The following is a 21,268-nucleotide window of genomic DNA, read 5'->3' on the forward strand; positions in this document are numbered from 1 at the left end:
TTATGAACAATTGTATCTAACTGAGAATGAGGGAAAAGATGATAAAATAGAGGAATTTTTAGCTAAAATTGAACAGCCGAAATTACAAGAGGAACAAAACAAACTAATAAAACCATTTGAAACAGAGGAAGTACAGGATATATTAAAAAAGCTGCCGAACAATAAAACACCAGGAGAAGCTGGATTTCCAATAGAATTTATAAAATATTTAAAGAGTTATTCATTCCTCCTCTCCTGGAAGTAATGAACCAGATAGAAGAAACATAAAACTTGCCAGATTAATGAAAGACAGCAATAATTACAGTAATACCAAAGACGGGAAAGGATCCATCAACACCAGCATCATATAGACCAATATCTCTACTTAACTCAGACTATAAGATAATAGCAAAATTATTAGCAAACAAATCGGCCGATAGTGTACCTAAAGTAGTAAAACAAGATCAAACTGGATTTATTAAGAAAAGACGAACAGCAGATAATGTCTGTAAACTTATTAATCTAATCCACGCAGTTCAAGAAAGTAAGAAACCAACAGTGGCTGATGCTCTAGACGCAGAAAAAGCCTTTGACAGAGTAGAGTGGAACTACTTATTTAAAGTTTTACAAAAGTTCAATCTACCAGAAAAATATATAATTTGGATTAAAGCATGGACCGTTGGCGAAGGTAGCATTAAATGGATATGTATTGAGTCACTTTAAATTAAGTAGGTCAACTAGACAGCGATGTCCACTATCCCCCTCTTTGTTCGCCTTAGCAATAGAACCTTTGGCAGAACTGATAAGAATAGAAAATAAATTAAAAGGGATAAAAATAAAGGAGAAGGAGTATAAAATCAGCTTATTTGCAGATGAGATCATAGTATACCTAACAGAACCAGAGGTATCAGTAAAAGAATTACATAAGAAATTGAAGGAGTATGGAGAAATATCGGGGTACAAGATCAACGCAAAGAAAAGTGAAGTGATGCCAATGAGTAACGCAGACTATACAGAATTTAAAAAAGAATCACCATTTAAATGGCAAACACAAGCAATCCAATACCTAGGGATCAGGTTAGATAATAAATTAAGCCACTTGTATAAACTAAATTATCAGCCACTAATAAAGAAATTGCAGTAAGACTTAGAACATTGGAAAGAATTACCGCTAACGTTGATAGGGAGGGTAAACTGCATTAAAATTAATGTGTTCCCAAGGATACAATACTTATTTCAAACGTTGCCAATCCTTTTTTGTTTAAACTTTATTTATTAATTTTAACATATGAAGAAAGTAAGTGATTCACGTACAGAAAAAATACAAAATAAAGTAATACAAGTACAAAGTAACATAGTTAATACAATACCAATCTCGGCATCTCCCCCTAACAACTAAAAACTAAGACTAAAAAAAAAACTATTTTAACCCCTAAACCCCCCCCCTCCCCACCCCCACGATAAAGAGTGAAGGATTAATACTATTAGTATAATAACAAAAATAAAAATATATATCTTAAAAAAAGATCGATATATATAAAAAACAAAAAAAATATTAATTAAGTATTAATTATTAATCCAAAAAATTTTTATTATATAAGAATATATATGAAAAAACAAAAAGAACTTAAGTGAAAAAAACCAACTAATTAAAAAAAACTAAAAAAAAAGAAAAAAAAGAAAACATATATATAGAAAAAATATATAATAAAAAAAAAGTTTTTTTAAAAGAAAAAAAATGATTAATTCAAACTTATTTAAATTGTATATAATCAATAAATGGGATCCACTTTAACTCATAAAAAGACATCATGTATAGAAAAGATATTCTTTCCATAACCAAACAAAACTTCAACTCTGAATACCACCTATCTAAAGACAATACATTTCTATTCTTCTAAGTAATCGCTATACATTTCTTGGCCACTGCCAGCGCTAAGTAAATAAAAGAGATCTGGTAATTATCTAATTCTAAATCAATCAACGGTTGCATATTCCCTAATAAAAATATATCAGGGTCTAATACAATATGAAGATTATATAGATTATTAAATACAGATTGAATACCTTTCCAAAATTGTTGTAACCGATCACACAACCAAACAACATGTAAAAAAGTACCAGAAACCTGATCACAACGAAAACAAAGATCTGACTTACTAAAACCAAATTTTTTAAATTTTTCGGGTGTTAAATATAATTGATGTATAAAACTATAATTAATCATCGCCAATCTAGCATTAATCAATTTTCGAACACTATTACGGCAGATTTCAGACCAATCTTCTTCAGTTATTGTTAAACTTAAATCTTTTTCCCATTTCATTTTATCCCAATCTATTTTACTTTCCCTTTCCAACAAAATACGATACAAACCTGATATATAACCCTTTTTTGGAAATGAGAGCACATATTTCTCAAAATCAGTTTCAGACAGTAAATTCATTTGACGACCGCATACCTGTTTTACAAAAGATCTTAACTGATAATACACAAATATAGAATAACCACTTATATCAAATCTCTTTTGCAATTCTACAAAAGAACAAAAATGACCTTCTAAAAAACAGTCAGATAAATTATGTATTCCTTTCTCCTCCCATTGTTTCAAAATAGTATTAGATACCGTGAAAGGAACAAGTTGATTATTATATAATGGTAATCTTCCCGACCACTTATTTTTCAATCCCATTTTATGTAATTTACTTGTCCATAAATTCATTAAATGTTTCAATATTGGTACATCATAAGTTCGTAACACATTTTTATTCAATCGAAATAAAAATTCATTTGAAAATTTTTCAGAAATAACTGCCAATTCTATCTGTGCCCAACTAGGCGTATCTTGTGTGGCCATTAATGCGCTAAGAAATCTAAATTGAGCTGCTTCATAATAAAATTGAAGGTTAGGTAGCCGTAACCCTCCAAATTGAAAATCCCACATCAATTTTTTCAACGCCACCCTAGGAAATTTTCCTTTCCACAAAAAAATCCCTAATTACTATATATAAATCCTTAAAAAATCTTTTTTGTAAACAACAAGGAATTGATTGAAATAAATATTGTATACGAGGAAAAATATTCATTTTTATAGTAATAATTCTTCCTAATAAACCCAAAGGTAAATCTTTCCTTTTAACTAAATCTGCCTTAATCTTCTTCATTAAAGGAAGATAATTAAGTGAATATAAATTTTGGTAGTCAGTATTAACATTAATTCCCAAATATTTAATTTGTTTCGTCCACTTCAAATTCGTAATATTTCTAAACATTGAATAATCATCTTTACTAATTGATAAAATTTCACTTTTAGTCCAATTAACCTTATAACCAGATAATTGACCATAAATCTCTAAGGAATCTTGAAGTGCTGGCAGAGAAACATCAGGATCCACCAAATACAGCAAAACGTCATCCGCAAATAAATTTATTTTATAATCTTCATTCAAGACTCTCATATCTTTGATACTATCATTCTGACGTATTAATTGTGCTAGAGGTTCAATAACTAAAGCAAACAAGGCGGATGATAATGGACATCCTTGTCTAGTAGATCTTGTTAAATTAAAGGATTCTGAAAGCAAACCATTAGTAACAACTCTAGCTTTCGGACCATTATACAGAACCCTAATCATACCAATAAATGAGAGACCAAACAAAAACTTTTCAAGTACTTTAAATAAAAACTTCCATTCTACTCTATCGAATGCCTTTTCTGCATCCAATGAAACCACCATTGGATAATTCTTCTGAGATTTAGATCTATTTATCAAAGTAATTAATCGTAGAATTTTATCCGAAGCATACCTATTTTTTATAAAACCTGTTTGATCACGATGTATTATCTTTGGTAAATACTGAGCCAACCTATTAGCCATAACTTTAGCACTATTTTATAGTCTACACTTAACAAAGATATAGGATGGTAAGAAGCTACCTGTAAGGGATCTTTATCTTTTTTTGGTATAACTGTAATTATAGCATTAGAACAGGACTCAGGTAATTGAAAAGTATCATAAAGTTGTTGTATTGCATTCTTAAATGAGGAAGATATATCAACATAAAAAGTCTTGTAAAACTCAATAGAAAAACCATCTCCACCAGGCACTTTTCCATTTGGCATTACTTTTATAGCCATTTCAATTTCACTATCCGTAAAAGGTTTATCTAACTCTTGTCTGTCTTCTTGAGATAACTGTGGTAAATTAATATTTTTCAAAAAAGAGTCTATTGCATCTTCTTTTATCTCTTTACATTCAGTCAAATAAAGTTTTTTGTAAAAATTACAAAATTCATCGTTAATTTATTTTTTACTAAAAGTAATACCCGATTTATTTCTAATAGCTGGTATAATCCAAGATAACTGTTCTTTTTTTAATTGCCAAGCTAATAGTTGCCAATTCCTTTAACAGAAAAATTCTTTAATGAACTAAAGAGAATAATAAGGAAATTCTTGTGGAAAGGGAGGAAACCAAAGGCAGCGTTAGATAAATTAGCAGAGAGGTATAATCAAGGTGGTTTGCGGTTACCAAATTTTAGAAATTATTATAGAGCCGCACAATTAAAGTATTTATCGGATTTTTACCAGACAAGGGAAAAACCAGACTGGATTAAGATAGAACTAGATAAAATGGGGAGAAGGTATCAGAACATATGCTTTATAAGTGGGATGAAAAGCTGGTGCAATATAAAAACTCACCAGTATTGTATCATTTACTTAATACATGGAAGATCCACTTAGAAAGGAAAAAAAACAATTACCAAATACCAAAATTCTTATTGATGCAAAATCCGCTCATCCCTTTTACAATAGACAACCTTTCCTTTTGAGAATTGGAGAGAAAAGGAATCAAAAGAATAGAAAATTGTTTTTTGGGTAATAATTTATTAACCTTTGAACAGTTTAAGTGCAAATATGGAATAACTCATGGTACAATGTTTGCATATCATCAACTGAAAGCTTATTTAATGGATAAATTGGGAAACAGATTGAAATTACCACAAGGAAGCAGCTTTGACTATGTGATTACAGACACAATGATAATTAAAAGATTTATAACGAACATGTACATTAAGCTGCAAGATAAGGAAAATGATTAAATAAGCTATAAACCTAAACAAAAGTGGGAAAAGGATTTAAACATAAAGATAAAAAATGAAGCATGAGAAAAGTTATGTTCTGGAACTATGAAGAATACAATAAACCAAGGTTACACATGATACAGTATAATTGGTGTTTTCGCTGTAAGAAGGAAATGGGAACAACATTACATGCAACTTGGGCATGTACGAAAGTTAATACGTTTTGGGAAGAACTAAATCAGATACTAAATAAAATTACTGAAAATAACATACCATAGATATTTCTTTTAAGTAACATAAGAAGTAAAGAATTAGGCCTCAAATTGGATAAAGTGCAAAAAAAATGTATAATGTCAACTTGGAAAATGGAAGAGAGAATGAGTACAGCAATGGTACATGGAAATTAATAAATGTATTCCATTGGAAAAAATAACATATAATTTAAAAAATAAAGTCATAATGTTTGAACAAATTTGGGAACCATACATGGAACATATCAGAGAGAGCTTGCCTATGACCTCCATCCCCTAAAATGAAAATGAAAATGATAAGAAAACAAAACGACTAGATTCAGTGTGTAATAAATAGATGACACATTTTTCTTTGTGTGAAGATATTGTTTTATGGTTTTATTGTATTGTATATGTTGAATATTTATGGGTTTTGGAGGGGGGTGGGTCGAGAGGGAGGGAAAGGGGAGAAAAGACCACTGTGTAAATTTAATGAGAAACGTTTGTACATATTTTGGTTGATAGGGTTCATTGTGTGAAAAATTTAAAAAAAACTTTGAATTCTTTTGAGTGGTTTTGGTTGTTATCAATGTGTTCAGGAAAGTCTGTCTTGAACAGCTACTTCAGTGGTTCATTCAGTTTCACAACAGATATCATATTGACACTTGTTGACTGCTTCTGAGCAATATCATTCTTTCTTTCTAATGATCCATTGATTGTCCATTCAAGCATAGTTTTGATAGTGTAAGGTCCATCTCTATTGGTTTCAGAGCCTTTGTTGCATCTAAATAAATTAGCATCTCTATCTCAAAGCTATTTTCTGGTATATAAACCTTCCTCAGATTTGACCACTGATCCACATCATTTTGATGTAGGATATTTTCTTTATGTACAGGCATAGTCTTCTGTGTGTATATGCCTGGAAGATGACCAAAATTGTCACTGAGTATTCCAGCAATTTCTAACCCTGAAACAATGTTAGTTTCAATTACCTTTTCTTGTCCCATGGTTTTTTTCTTCTTTCAAATATTTTTATTGAAATTAACATATAAACACATACAAAATTTTAAGGAAAACACATAACAAGTCATCTCATATACATACAAGTACAAAAAAAGGGATGGATCTACATTAGTTCCTTAATCCACACGAGAAACCCTCTAATCAAGGTTACCTTTGTAAAAGAAATTGTAGATCAGATAGTAACCTCCAGACATCAGATAGAGAATCTATGGGACATTCAAAATACTTAATTCTTCCAATCATGATCATGTTCTATGAATGGGCTCTACATCTTTACAAATTGAAACTTTCTATCTTTAATGTTATATCTAATTTTCTCCAAGTTTAAATTGGACATTACATCATGAAACCACTGGTTATGGGTAGGTGAAGAGTCATCTTTCCATTTCAATAAAATTGCTTGTCTGGCTATCAGCGTGGTAAAGACTAAAACTTTCTCCTGAGATGCAGACAGAGGTCTATCTGGTTCACGTGAAAAACCAAACAAAGCAATTAACGGACATGATTCTATTTTGATCTTAGAAATTGTTGATAAAATTTGGAAAACGTTTTTACAAAATCTCTTTAAATTTGGACACTCCCATAACATGGATCAGTGAAACTTCAAAAATTTTACACTTATCCCATAGTTTTCATTAGGATCTTTGACTTTTTTCCTTAAAGATTAAGCTTTTTCAGTACATGCAATTTGGATATGTGAGAAAGTGAAAAAGTTTTGGGAAGATCTAAATCAGGTATTAAATAAAATCACAAAAAGCAACAGACCAAAAAATCCAGAGATCTTTCCTCTAAGTAATATAAGAAGTAAAGAATTAGGCCTCAAACTGGATGAAGCGCAAAAAAGTTTTATTATGATAGCCTTAGCTGTAGCAAAAAAATGTATAATGTCAACCTGGAAATCAGAAGAGAGCCTGAGAATACAGCAATGGTACATGGAAATGAATAAATGTATTCCATTGGAAAAACTAACGTTTAATTTAAAAAATAAAGTCACTTTATTTGAACAAATTTGGGAACCATACATGAAACACAACAGAGAGGGTCTACTGCGGACCTCCACCCCCTAAAATGATCAAATGATAAGAAGACAAAATGACTTGATCCAGTGTGTAAAAGTAGATGACACAATTTTCTTGTTTATTTTCATTGTGTGATGACATTGTTTAATGGTTTTGTATTGTATATGTTGAACGTTTAATGGGTTTGGAGGGGGATGGGAAGGGGGGTAAAAAGGGGAGAAAATGCCACTGTGTATATTTAAGAGGGAAATGTTTGTATGTATTTTGATTGATATGGTTCAGTGTGAAAAATTTAAATTTTTTTTAAAAAGATTAAGCTTTTTCATTAGTTTCACTGAGCAAAATAATGCAGAGCTACCTGGGTCAAGAAATGCATGTGCATGTACTGTTGCATTCCTGTTCTTGGCCTTAACTTGTACAGGCACTAAGAGTATGCAGTTATCTGCACTGGCCCCGGTAAGACCATTTGGCAATACTGAAGTTCCAGCACTATTTTTATCTGCTTCTTTCCTTGTTTGTTCCTTTTCCGTATTCTTTTCCTTGAAGATATGTTTTTGACTACATGGACACAGCTGCAAAAAGCGACTCAGCTGCGACACTCCACACAACCAAAACATACTCCATTTTTCTTTTACAAAAAGCAATTTTCTCATTATGCATCTTCTTTTCCATCTGTGCACATTTTTACAAATTGTGCTTATAACATTACAGAACAAACATTTCTTCTCACCAGGCTGTGATGAATCTGTGTCATCCTGTTAGTCTTTCGCTGTGCTTAGTCTGCTCTACTGACATTGGACGTGTATTATCTTTACCACTAAAGACACTCCCCTTGGGTATAACTGTGTATAACCCATTATCATTCATTATTGTATTACTGAGTTTCTACTAATAAAAGCCATGATTCCTGGTTAACTACACTGCCTTCGATTTCTTCATGAAACTTAACTTTCATTTTCCTTTATTTCTTTATCCACCACTGCCAAAGAGGTGGCAAATGTGCTTTTCTCCAATTTTAGTTGAGGATATGATTTGGACATCAACTTCTTTACTCACTCTTTGAATACATTTAATTCCATACACTGGATCTGTGATAACATTCACACCTTTCTATGAAGTCCACCAAATCCTTAAAAGTAGCTGTCACATAGTTTCTTCTTTGGTATTCAACAACTTCACTTCTCCATAATTCTCATCCAGTTGGATAATTTATTTACAATGTTTACCATATTCTGAGGTATGTCAAGCCTTCGAAGAAGGCCAATCTCCATCATGATGTTACACATCCTTTTAGAGCGCGTAAGCTTGTAAATCCTTCCTCTGGTCTTATTAACAACTATGTAAATAATCTTCAAATAAGCTCTAGAAATTCTATACTTGTCACCAAAATGCTTCACTAGTAACCATTTAGCCTGTTTGAATCCAACATTAGGGTTCATATGTTGGCAAATGCTTTACAAGATCTTGTGATGGTCCTCTTGGGAACGGCTGCAAATAATATAAATAATCCTCCTGTCTTTGACCCCTAATTTCAATACTGCGTTCAAAGCTTTTCATAAACAAATGGAATTCAAGAGGGATCACAATAAAAGTATGGAATCTCTCTCTTGGGCAAAGAGAGAGTATGTAACAGCATTAATGATGTAGCTATCTCATCTTGCCTAGGCGTATGTTACTTTGTCACCCAGATTTCCAATACTTGCCAAGAGTGCCTGATATGACCCTCTATAAGATGGCATTTGGCTCCCATCTCTGTCCAATGTGGCCATCATTGGGGTTTGAGCTCTGACTCGCATCAACCCGATTAATTCAGGATCTTACACCTTCGCCACTGGTTCAGCACCAGTCCATGATCAAGCACATCTTGTGGTTCTAAGACTGGCTCAGCCATTTGCCTAGAACTAGCTATTTCAGGATCAAGCCCGTATTGTGATTGTAGCACTGGCTCAGCACTGTCTTAATCTGCTTAGTCCATGACCAAGCATGTCCTGTGGTTCAACCACTGGCTCAGCACTGTCTTAATCTGCTTAGTCCATGACCAAGCATGTCCTGTAGTTCTACCACTGGCTCAGCACTGTCTTAATCTGCTTAGTCCATGACCAAGCATGTCCTGTGGTTCTACCACTGGCTCAGCACCGGTATTCAATATTTTCTTTTTCTGAAGTCTTTCTTCATAACTTGGTTTTTCATAGTTTACTTTGAGCACCATATACCACTAAGTCTTCTGGCGCCTGTTACCTGGCCTCATTAACAGCAATTTTTTTAGTTCAGTTCCAGTTCCTTCTTTTTCCTTTTTAGCTGCACTTCCTCCATTCTCAGCAGCTCCTCCTTTTCGCTCCACCTCTTGTAGCTCCTTTTCCATCAGCAGCTCCTCCTCTTCGCTCCACCTCTTGTAGCTCCTTTTCCATTTGCAGCTGCTCCTCTTCGCTCCACCTCTTGTAGCTCCTTTTCCATAAGCAGCTGCTCCTCTTCGCTCCACCTCTTGTAGCTCCTCTTCTTATCATCACTGCACCCGTGTCATTCTTATCCTCTCATCTTCTAAGTCCAATTTAAATTTCTTACCCATATCCTCTCTTACTTGGAGTCGCTTTGTTTCCATTTGTACTTAATTGCCACTTTTGCACTTCATTTTTAAGTCAGTTTTTTCATCTTCTTGATACATAGCTCCTTAGCAGCTATAGCTGCTGCTTCCTCCGTTGTGTGGTTCATCACACTCAGACACCAAACATGCACAACAACCTCTCCAAATCCAAAACCGTCTTCATTGGACAAGCAGCAATTGCACCAAACTATGTTCTAATTTGTAATAAACACACAAAATGAACTTCCAAACTGCTTCTTCAATGGTCTTGGTTGTTAATGTTTGCGCCTCCTTTATTGATCTGCTCTAACCAGAGCCAAATTGATCCAGTCTTTTCTTCCAAATCCAAATTCCACTTTCTAGGTCTTCAATTCTATTGACTAATGAGTCAATATTCCAAATTCATTTGACTAAATAGTCTTGCTTGAAGATTCATCTTCTATTAGCTAACGAGTCACTAGCCCATTTTATTGACCAACAAGTCAATCATTCAAATTCTTTGACTAAATATTGCGACTATCTCCCTTTATAATTGCTCAGACAGCATAAAAACTATGTTTTTTTGACTCGCTAAAAGTTCCTTCTAAAGTTGCATCGAGTTTTTCACTGTTAAAACAATTAAACTATACTTAAAACAGTTAATAAAATGGGCAATAAAATGATAATACGTTCAAAAGAACAGTCAAAAGAATTGTCTGGACTGTCTATATTTTTGCCCTGGTTTTACAAAGTACAAAGGAAAATTCAAACTAAAATTGTTTATTTTAAACATGCAGAAAGGGACCTTGGCTTACAGACTTGTTACTATGGAGATACTCAAAAAATTCATAAACAATATTCGTCAGCTTCTTGCAATATATGTTCACAAGTCATTTTAACCCATGCATTAAGATCAAATTCCCAAACTTCAGAATGACATGGCTGAAAATGCAGTTAATAAAAACTGGGGGAGGTAGGTCTGAACTTCAAAGAAAGTCAAATACAGAATTCTTGGTGGAATGAAGGGATGTTGTGTTAAAGAGAGATGGTGACTACAACAGACTGTAAATTTGGATGGAGGAAAGGTAAATTGAGCTGAAGTTCATGATGAATAGGGGCTATCCTTGTAAATGGTCAACCAGTTAATTAAAATAGAGGTCAGGGTAGGTAGTTGTTTCAGGGTCAAAACAGGAAACGTTTAACTAATGAGATTAAGGCACAGAAAGGAGGAGCAGAGATGTACGTTTTTAGTACTGAAGTTACAAGGAACAATGGAAATGGTTTTATGCAGACTCATTGATGGATGTGAGAACCCAAAAGTTAACTTTGCAGAACGTACTTCAAAAGCAAAAAGGTAAAATATACATTTTGTGAATCGAGCGAATTTCAAACCCTGGATGAGTGGTCATTGGTCAACACATACGATGAAGTGGCTAACCTAATGATATTGAATTAAGGCACATTTTCTTGCTTCCTGTAAAAACACAATGTTGGAGAAACAGTGTACTTTATCTGGCAAAGATTGAGATGCATAACCAAAGTTTCGAGCTTGAGCCTTTCATCAAGATACCTTTATCTATATAAAATACTTCAACCACGATGTCTGCTGGAGGAACAATGAGGTTTACTTTTTGCTTGTTTCTTGACAACATTCAAATATAACCCACCCAGCAGTAGTGAGACTAATAAGAGGAATGGATGGTGTGGAATGAGGATGACAGTAGCCATTTTCAATGGTGCACAACCCCTCCTAATGCTTGTGACAACTTCAACCCTCCCCAAATTTCATGACTTATGCAAGCAAACTCCCAGCATTGACACATAAAGGTAAACAAGCCAGGTCATGGATTGCTGCAGGTCACTGGAACATGAACAAGCACTTACCACAATCATACGTGGATTGAGGAGTGTGAGATCAAGGTCGTGAACATCAGGGTATCGTGGATAATCTTCAGTCATTTCGGTGTATGATAGCCGTGGTTGTGTTGAACTCTGAAAGGCAAAGAAAGCAAGATTATTTCAGCACCATTCATAGAGTATGTTTTTTTTTAAGTTAAGTATGGCAGAAATACCTGAAGACTGCAAATGCTGGAATGTGAATATAAACACAATCTGCTGGAGGAACTCAGCAGGTCAAATAGCATTAGTGGATGAAAAAGAATGGTTGGGATTTCAAAACTGGGGATATGGAGTGGAAAAGCCACTGTAAAGAGGACAGGGGATCAATGTGGTATCAGTGAACCAGGTAGTGGCGAAAGAAGTAAAAAAAAAGCTAATAGGTCAGTGGAAGAAGATGCAGGGCAGGGAAGGTGATTAGAAGACAAAGGGTCTCAGTAATGGAATTTGATAAGAGGTGAGGATGGTGGTGTAGAAATGTTGAAATTTAAGAGAATGATCTCATTTAAACATTTCAAATGTTGAAATGTCTGGATAGAGTAGGCGAGGAAAGGTTGTTTCCCATGGTGGTAGAGTCTAGGACAAGAGGGCACAATTTCAGGATCAAAAGGCATCCATTTAGAACAGAGATGCAGAGAAATTTATTTTGCTAGATGGTGGTATATCTGTGGAATTTGTTGAAACAGGTGGTTGTGGAGGTCAAGTCATTGAGTGTATTTAAGGCAGAAAGATATTCTTGATTAGCCAGGGCATCAAAGGTTATGTGGAAAATACCGAGCAGTGCGGCTGAGTGGGAAAATGGATCAACTCGTGATTAAATGGCAGGGCAGACTCAGGGCTGAATAGGGGAAGGGTGAAGAATAGAAAAATCCATTAGGGAGTAAGGATAGGAAGGGATGGAACTAAAGGAGGGGATGAGAGTTGGTCAGGGCAGGAGAGGAGAAGTGCAGAAAGGGTACTGAGGAAGGAGAGTGGACACATTACCAGAAATTAGAAAATTGTATGTACCTACCATTGGGCTGTAGACTGCCCAGGTGGAACTCCTGATTCCAACCATCCTGAGCTTCTGCTTACATGTCATTAAAACTCCCCTTCCCATACTGACCTCTCTCTTCTGGGCCTTCTTCACTGCCGGCCCAACATAAATTCAAAGAAACAGAAATGCAAAAAAGCTCTACCACAATCAATCCTAGGAAGTGGAAACTTTTAACTCTGGGAGATGCACCATTGCTCAAAATATTCTATAACAGTTATAAATATTTGCTAAGAATTTTTCTTAAAAGGTTTTGTCATGCACTTACTGAATGGGTTTCTGAGTAGCAAACCCCACGGTCAAGCAAGGTAACGAGTTGTGATCTCAGAATAAGGCCATGAAAAGTTAAAGGTCGGAACCGCTCCTCCATCGTCCAGTCCTCGCTAGGAGACTGATCAGGGTAAAGATTTGGATAAGGAACATGTCTGCACAAAAAGGAGGGCACAGACAAGGTTAAGAAGGACAATTGCAAACCACTGAAACATTATAGATGTGCAGGTACAGCACAAAAAAAACTAATTCCCAATATCACAATTCAGTACTCTGAATGAGGTTAATTATCAGGAATTGACCAACAAAATACTGTCTTGGCAAGGTACTTCTCAATAATTTAACTGGTCTATAGTGAGAAAATAGGTTCCCAAAGAAGTGAATGATGGAACAACCACCAACCTACGCTCCAACATTTGCTGCAGAATATCCTCGCCGTCCTCAGCAACCTCCGTGTTCACCAGGTCATCACAAACATTCCTCAACTCACTCGATGGGTAGGATTTCATTGACTGGCTCCGCTTGTACTGTTCTCCAGCTCGAGTCAGTATACTCGATTTCTACAATTATGAAACACACCATGAACTTTGACACAGAAAAATAAACAGAAGTTTATACAACTGATTATGCCACTTGTGGCACATCAACCCTAGCAATGTGGCAATCATAAATTAACCCCAGAATAGATCACATGCTAAATTCTCCTGGATCAGGTCCAAAAATCATTTTGGCCAGATATGGAGCACTATAAAGAAATGATGGGCTTTGTGGAATTTAAATACAGAAAAGGTTAATGTTATGACTGCAAGCTCAGCAAACCAGTCATGGCAGAACAACAGAGATGGAATTTAAAAGGGAATTTAAAGTGTCTAAGTAGGATCAGACTATTGATGCTTGGGCCTTAGAAAACTCTCTACCCTGGCAATGTTCCTTATCACACAAGCAGTTACTTCCATTCAGATGTCATCACTGAGTTCCTTTACCAAAATTCTCCCAATAGCGACTTCCTTCCGATCACATATATAGTCGCTTGGAGGCTAAATTAGGCATTTGTCTGAGACAAATGAGAGGTTGCATTTAAATCCTTTATTGTTAACATGCAAAACTTTTAATCTTCTTTTCTAATATTCTATGTTGCAGATTCTTAACACGTTTAATGAGGCCTAAATGATATTCAACTGATAACTAAACGATGCTGAAAGCAGTCACAGAAATTGTCAACCCCTAACTCACTCTCCTTCTGGTTTCCAACTGTCAATACTGGCTGTAGAACCTCTTTTTAAAGGCACCTGAAACTACCGTGTGTGTTCTTTGGTACAGTGTGCTGGCCCCAGCTCCAACCACTGCACTGCTAGGACCAAGCTGAGCGTGCATGCATCACCAAGTTCTGTGGTGCATGTGTATTGCCAGACACTGGTTCCAACTCAAACCACCGTTATCAGGGCTGAGCCAACCATGCATGCGCTGCCATGATCTGGCTCCATCAGTGCTGGCACAGTACCCATGCACTAATAGGAAGAGGCCTACAGACCCTGGGACAACGCTGGCACCCACTGCCAAAACAAAAGGTAGATAGTTAGCCTATGGCTCTTATATTGCCATTTGAAGCCTTTACTTACTGCCAAATCAGAAGGTTGTGGCCCCACTCCAGAGAACTTGGTGCATTATCCATGCCAACTCTCCCAGTGCAATACTGAATGGTATCATTCAAGTAAGTTACCACACTATGACTGATCTCTCAAGCGCAAATATCCACAATTATTTAAAACTACAGGATTTCTTCCAAGTGCCCTGCACAATATTTATTCTACAGTTAGCATTGAACTGAGCAAACTGCCTGCAAGCAATCACTGCAAAAAATATATGTAGTGCATTTTAAAACTATTTAATGAGAGAAATAAAGATGTAAGTCAATGGAGAGGAGTGAAGAGAAAGATACAATTACAAAATCCTTATCACTTTCAGTTAATCAGTAACAGGAATAAACAATATCAAAGAAAAAAATGATAAATGATCTCAAAACATGCAAGCAATATACAGTACAATTGAACTTCAAGGTGGTGAGGGAAAACTCAAATCAAGAGCCTTGTAGATTACTGGCACACTCTGGTGGCTTCCAACGCCATTGCATGGATTATAATGTGATTAGAAATCTCAGGCCCAATGTGAAAGTGGATTGGATTCCAGGAACGATGGAATGGGGAAATGTACAGTTGTGTTCCCCTCGAAATAATTTAAGTAAAAAAATTATATCTTTTTTTACAAATTTGGCACCTGTATCTACAAAAAAAGATTAAATGTTTATTTTTTTAGATTTCTAAATGTTCTTCTTAACCTCTAAAACCTGCGTGGAATCCCATTAATGATGAAATAGATATGAATTTTAGACTAGATGAAATTTAATATTTCCAGCAGTCCATTCACATTCCTTTCTTTCTTTTTTTCTATTTTAACACTTTACTACATACATTTTTCTTTATCTTGGGACTGTAGGGGAGTGGGGAGAGGGCTATTATCATCATGTATTTGATACTCGATATTGTATTTGCATTTAGAAATATATTTGAATGCATGTATGGATAAAAGTTTTAAATAAAATATATTTTTTTAAATACAGACTCCAAAATTTTAGAAAAATATCGTATTTTTCCCAAGGTTGTGTGTAATTTTCTCCAGGGGAATACAAGCATACATTTCCACTTTCCAACAAATCATATCTAGATGGGAATCAGATTTCCAGGTAACCACTATATACTTCCTGGCCACCGCCAATGCAATCTTCACAAACTCTAATTGGTGTTTTGACAGCCTCATTTTAGGTTTTACATCTGCTATACCTCCCATTATAAATAATTCCAGTATCTGTATAAATCAAATCCTTGTGATTTGTTCGAGATGATTTCACAAATCTTCCCAGGAAGGCTTCACCTTGGAACAGGACCAGGTTGAATGCAAAAAGGTTCCGATTTCTTCACCTCATCTAAAACATTGATCTGATATTTCTGATTTTAATTTGTGTAATTTTTGTGACACAAGATTTAGTTGGTGCAAAAAATTGTATTGTGTCAATCTATACCTGATGTTAATCGTACTGGTCATGTTGTCCCGACATATGAGGGGCCAGCCTTTTTCAATCAGTATACCCAAATCTATCTCCTGTAATGTACACACTACTGCGAAGTGTGGAAAGAATGACGCACACCCAAGAACCATGAAGGCCCTGAATCTCTACCTTCCAAAAAATAAAATACCAAAATGCCAGGTACATCACCAATAGCTCCCTGTGCTGTATTTGAGTACTGCCCTTCGATGAATTGCTCCAGTACTCTTCTTACCACTGTGCTGGAGGAGGCTACTGTGAGAGTGGTTATCATCTCTGGCCTAGGGTGTACCAGAAGGATGGCATTGGCTAGTGCGCTCTTGGCCTTCTAGAATGACTCTGAAGCCTCATTGTCCCAGGCAATGTCTTTACTTTTTCCTGCCATGAGTGTGAAAAGGGGACACATGATGTGGGCCGCTGCCAGTATCAACAGTTGATAAAAATTAATCATACTGGTGAATTCTTGCAGCTCCTTTCACTGCGTTGGGCTTGGCGAAGTGCCGAACAGCCTCTATCTTTTTGGGCAGGGGCTTTGCCTGTTCATTTGATGCACTAGGAAGTTGATTGTTTCCAGCCCGAACTGGCACTCAGCAGGGTTTATAGTTAGTCCGAATTCCTGCAGCCAGGCGCACAGTCGCCTTAGATGGGTCATATGCTTTGCGTGATTGCAACTGGCGATGAGAATATCTTCCAAATACACGTGAATGGGAGATCCTGGCCCACTGCATCCATCAGCCTCTGGAAGGTCTGGATTGTGTGTCCAAATCCAAAGGGCATTCTCAGGAACGCAATAAGTCCAAAAGGGGTAATGCTGGCGGTTTTAGGGATGTCAAGAGGATGGACCGGGATCTGGTGATAGCCCCCGAAAAGGTTGACTTTTGAAAATACCCATGTCCCTTGTAAGTTAGCGGTAAAGTCTTGGATTTGGAGTACGGGGTATCTGTCTGATGTGGTGGCCTGTCACCACATGGCCTCCACCCTCCTGATGCCTTCAGCAGGGGGGAAGCCCAGGGGCTGTAGGAACACCGCACTATCCCCAGCTCTTCCATTTTTTTGTAAAACTTCTCCTTGGTGAGGGTGAGCTTCTCAGGAGAAAGGCTGCGGGCCCTGGCGTGGAACAGGAAGCCCCTCAGTGAGAATGTGGTGTTTTATCCTGTGCTTCAGTTCAGCGGAAGAATCTGTGGCACCATGATTGAAGGGAACTCCACTAGGATCGTATAAATGCATTATCGGCCAAAATAACGAAGTCGAGGTGGGGGACAGGTAACTTGGATTCCCCCCCCAGCGTACACCAAACATCACCCTTTAAGGTCCACCAGCAGGCAGTGGGCTCGCAGAAAGTCTGCGCCCAGGACCAGTTGCACCACTGCTGCAACCATGAATGTCCACAGGAACCGGTTGCTGCTGAAGCGGAAGGGGATGGTGCGGTCGCCAAAAGTTCTTATGGTGGTGCTGTTAGCTGTCCTCAGTGCCGGGCCTGGCTTGCTGTTCTGGGTGTTGTAAGCCAGGGGAAGGGTTGGGGAAGGACACTTATTTTGGCACCAGTTTCAACAAGGAAGCGTCTTCCAACGTGGAGGACGCTGTCACATTGGCCAATTGCTGCAGCCATTAATGATGGCTGGCCATGGTGTTTCCCGGAAACGCACAGGTTGGGTGGCATAGACGGGCCTCGGACCCCATTGCTGGTAATAGGAACAGTACTGTTGGTTGGGGTTCCACTTGCCTCTCTGTTTGCTGTAGCCTTGTTGCCAGCTGTGTGCGGGGCCTAGCGATCTGCTCCACCAAGCACTTTTGTCAAATCTTATCACTGTACGTAGCCTTTCACTTCTCAGAAATTTTACTTCTGATACATCTATTCCATTTCCATTAGCTTGTTAAATCTATCGGAACTATAATCAGTACCACTAAACAGTGAACTTTCCACCCACCTTCCCTCCAACCTTTGTAACTCCTCTTGCAATCCTCTTGTCCAATGCTAATTTCTCCAGTTGGCCTGACTACATACTGACTAAATCTCTCTGGAATTCATCACCATACTTATCACATAATTTCACACCCAGTTAATGTTTGGGTATACCAAAATCTACTTTTTCTGGCTTTGTGCTATATATATATATATATATTTGTTTTCCTATTTCCCTCTGATTTGTTCGAGCATCTGTAGTTTACATTTATAAATAATACCATAATTAGCACAAGTTGGCTATTTGGGCCATCAATAAGATCACGGCTGATCAGACTGTGGACTTGGCTTCAGTTGCCCACCTGTTCCCTAAAACGATCAAATCCCAAACTCTTCAAAAATCTATCTCTTAAATGAGAGCGTCTCTAGATATACTTACCCTTTTTTCGTTCTGCACTTCAGCCCACAAGCCTCATCAATTGTTCATCCTGATATATTACCACTTCACATAGCTGAAATTATGTCAACCTGTTGCATCACTGAAAACTTTGTAAACCAAAAAGGTAAGCTGCTATTCATGTCCTCCCTTAAGCTTCAGTAATATCATATACAGTACAATACCTGGTATCCAGCACCTATGGGGATTGGTAGATGCCAGATAAGTGTATTTTCCTGTTGCTTGAGACTTATTTTACAATGCCTAATTAATTAAGAATAAACAGTTTAAAAGACAAAAATTCAATACTGTACACTGAACAAACGTTACTTTATTTTCAGTCACATTCTTTGAACACATTTAACCCTCACTACATCTGTGGGTTCCTCTCCCTCCATGGTCCCTCCCACAAGACAAACTAAACATTATGGATAATTAACTCTCCCCCCCCCCCCACCCCCACCCCCACCAAGTTTACAGATAAAGCTCTGACCAGGAGAACTCTTACTAAACAGGGATAAGGAGACACTAGCAAGGATAAGGAGACACTTTAAGAGAGTCACCCCAACGGTGAGCGGCATCAACCAGCTCTTCATCCTGGGTGATGCCATTTTATTCAAACATAACTTTATTCAAAAAGTTGGACAACTGATGCACTCCACTGGCTGAATATTTGCTCCCATCTTCTCCAAAGGTTTATGTTACTTCAGAGATTATTTACTTTTACAATTTAAAATTACATATTTTTCACTACTGTTTTATTCTCATTTATTTTAATTTTTTTAAAATTAGTTTTCTTCAATTTTTCCCCCATTTGCTTGAATTCCAGATACCAGGGGTTTTTACTGAACTTATCAGTTCATCATTGATCTCCCAAACCAAAATATCCAGATGTTAGAAATATGAAAAATATGCTGCAGGACACATGAAGTCATTGAGTTTCAATATAACCCGATATCCAAGTGGTTCCAGCATTTTCTGCTTTTATCTTGCTTCCTAAACTTTTTATATTGTTGTGCACTTTTTTTCTTGAAGAAGGACTCAGGCTCAAAACGTTGGCAATATATCTGTCTCCTATGGATGCTGAAAAGACCGGCTAAGTTACTCCAGCATTTCAGTGTGTTTTTACACCATTAAACAAAATTATTTACTTTTCTTCCTCCAAATCTCTTTGCTCTGCCTCACAAATCATATTTCTAATTACATATTCAAATTGGCCTCACTCGCTTCTGAAACTAGTTTTATAAGTTGGTTTTTTAAAAAATCTGACCAACATCACTGGCTCTATTCTGGCATCAGTAAATCAGTATCAGATTTCTGCTATTATTTCAAAGAACTGTAGCTGATATTTTCATCTGAAATGACAAGGACTCCACTGCATTCAAACAGATCACTAGACAGTTCATCTTGCTTGTTTCTGGGAGCTTGCTATGCCAATAGACCTGCATTTCCTTTGCAGTAACTTGGCTGTTGCTAAAACTGCCATTTATCAAGGGCTTTGGAACACCAAGATCTTCAATAGAAATGCACGTTGCTTTAGGAGTTTCTTCACAAGTTTATGACATAAGTAGTGATAAGGCCTATTATGGTTATCACCATTCTAAACAGAATACCAACACTTGGCTTTCAGCCAATATCCAGATATCTCCTTCTGTTTCCCAGTATAATCTCACAGGTAGAAAGTAAGACTGTCCATTACCATTAAACTCTAATGTGTCACACTGCTCACCACTGAGATTTAGATGGGCATTTCTTGCACAGACTGTGTCAATGTCACACCAGTGTAGATTTACCTTAAACTTAATGTTGTTGCTGATGAGAATGTTTCCCTTCATAAACTCCTTTTCATTCCCTCTGTTTTCCGTGACGACGGGGTATGCATGATGTGCTGTGGTGCGCAGAATACTGACCAATGACTGGATTCGGGTATGAGGATAAACATAGGTTAGATTTGGCTCCATGATATCACTGGCTGTCAACCTGGGTTTGAAGATAAATATAATCATTTTCTAGTCTTTCAAAGTTGGGGTTTAACTTTACAAGAATTTCCATGAACCTCAATAAACATAAAGTCTGGAGATACTGTACAGTCCAGCAGTTATAATGTGCCCAAAGTAAAATTGCTAAGTCTGGGAGAGAATCTCCTGATAAAACCATTACTACTCTGCAAGAACCTGGTGATTCAGCAAATACTAGAAAAAATTTTAAAAACCTGCCTTGGATTTGTTTCTTCACGTCAATTAAGACTCTAACAACACATTAAACTAAAGAATTGTAATGTAGATAGAAGAGGGATTTTGTTTTTCAGAACCAATAGTCTTGGGCCTTGCCAGACATTGATGCTATGTGCCTCTCTCTCAAATAGGGAGACCATAATTTTAAGTCAAACCTAATCAATTGCTAATTGTTTGATTACATTGTTTAACTCTTTGACAGGAACAGGCAGGACAGTGGAGGAGTCTTAAATGATAAACACCTACTTATCCATTTCAGCCTCAGTCTCCCATTCAAGTAATGGGACACCACGAAGTGCCACATGCAGGTCGTAAATTCCTTTATTAAAAAAGTCACCTGTCCACTTTGCCACCTGGAGAAAAATGGAGCGGAAGAAAGATGAAAGTCTTTGATAAAACTCACCTGATGGCAAAAGATAACAGTATTTGGGATCTTGCAGATCAAATGTAACAGTTGTTTGGTATTACCACTAAGTCTCAAGAACCCACAGCCCTTAAGACTG

At 36.7% G+C, this 21,268-nt stretch overlaps 1 protein-coding gene across 4 annotated transcripts in view; it reads right to left on the reverse strand.

The window, feature by feature from the left end:
* Positions 1-21,268, reverse strand: part of clcn6 (chloride channel 6) — an 85,049-nt gene that overhangs the window by 17,851 nt on the left and 45,930 nt on the right. For 3 of the 4 annotated variants that reach the window (XR_011351769.1, XR_011351770.1, XM_069918713.1), the window contains exons 17-21: positions 21,012-21,118; positions 20,325-20,511; positions 13,495-13,652; positions 13,091-13,247; positions 11,778-11,885 (exon numbers count right to left, since the gene is read on the reverse strand). Coding sequence is in view for 2 of the 4 variants with exons in the window: in XM_069918713.1 (XP_069774814.1) it covers positions 11,778-11,885; positions 13,091-13,247; positions 13,495-13,652; positions 20,325-20,511; positions 21,012-21,118 (717 nt within the window). In the remaining 2 variants the exon portion in view is untranslated. Of the gene's footprint in view, positions 1-10,704; positions 11,368-11,777; positions 11,886-13,090; positions 13,248-13,494; positions 13,653-20,324; positions 20,512-21,011; positions 21,119-21,268 lie in introns of those variants that run through there. The other variant, XM_069918714.1, reaches the window with a different exon arrangement.

Source organism: Narcine bancroftii, chromosome 2 (assembly GCF_036971445.1).
Source record: "Narcine bancroftii isolate sNarBan1 chromosome 2, sNarBan1.hap1, whole genome shotgun sequence".
In the NCBI taxonomy this organism is placed as follows: Eukaryota; Metazoa; Chordata; class Chondrichthyes; order Torpediniformes; family Narcinidae; genus Narcine; species Narcine bancroftii.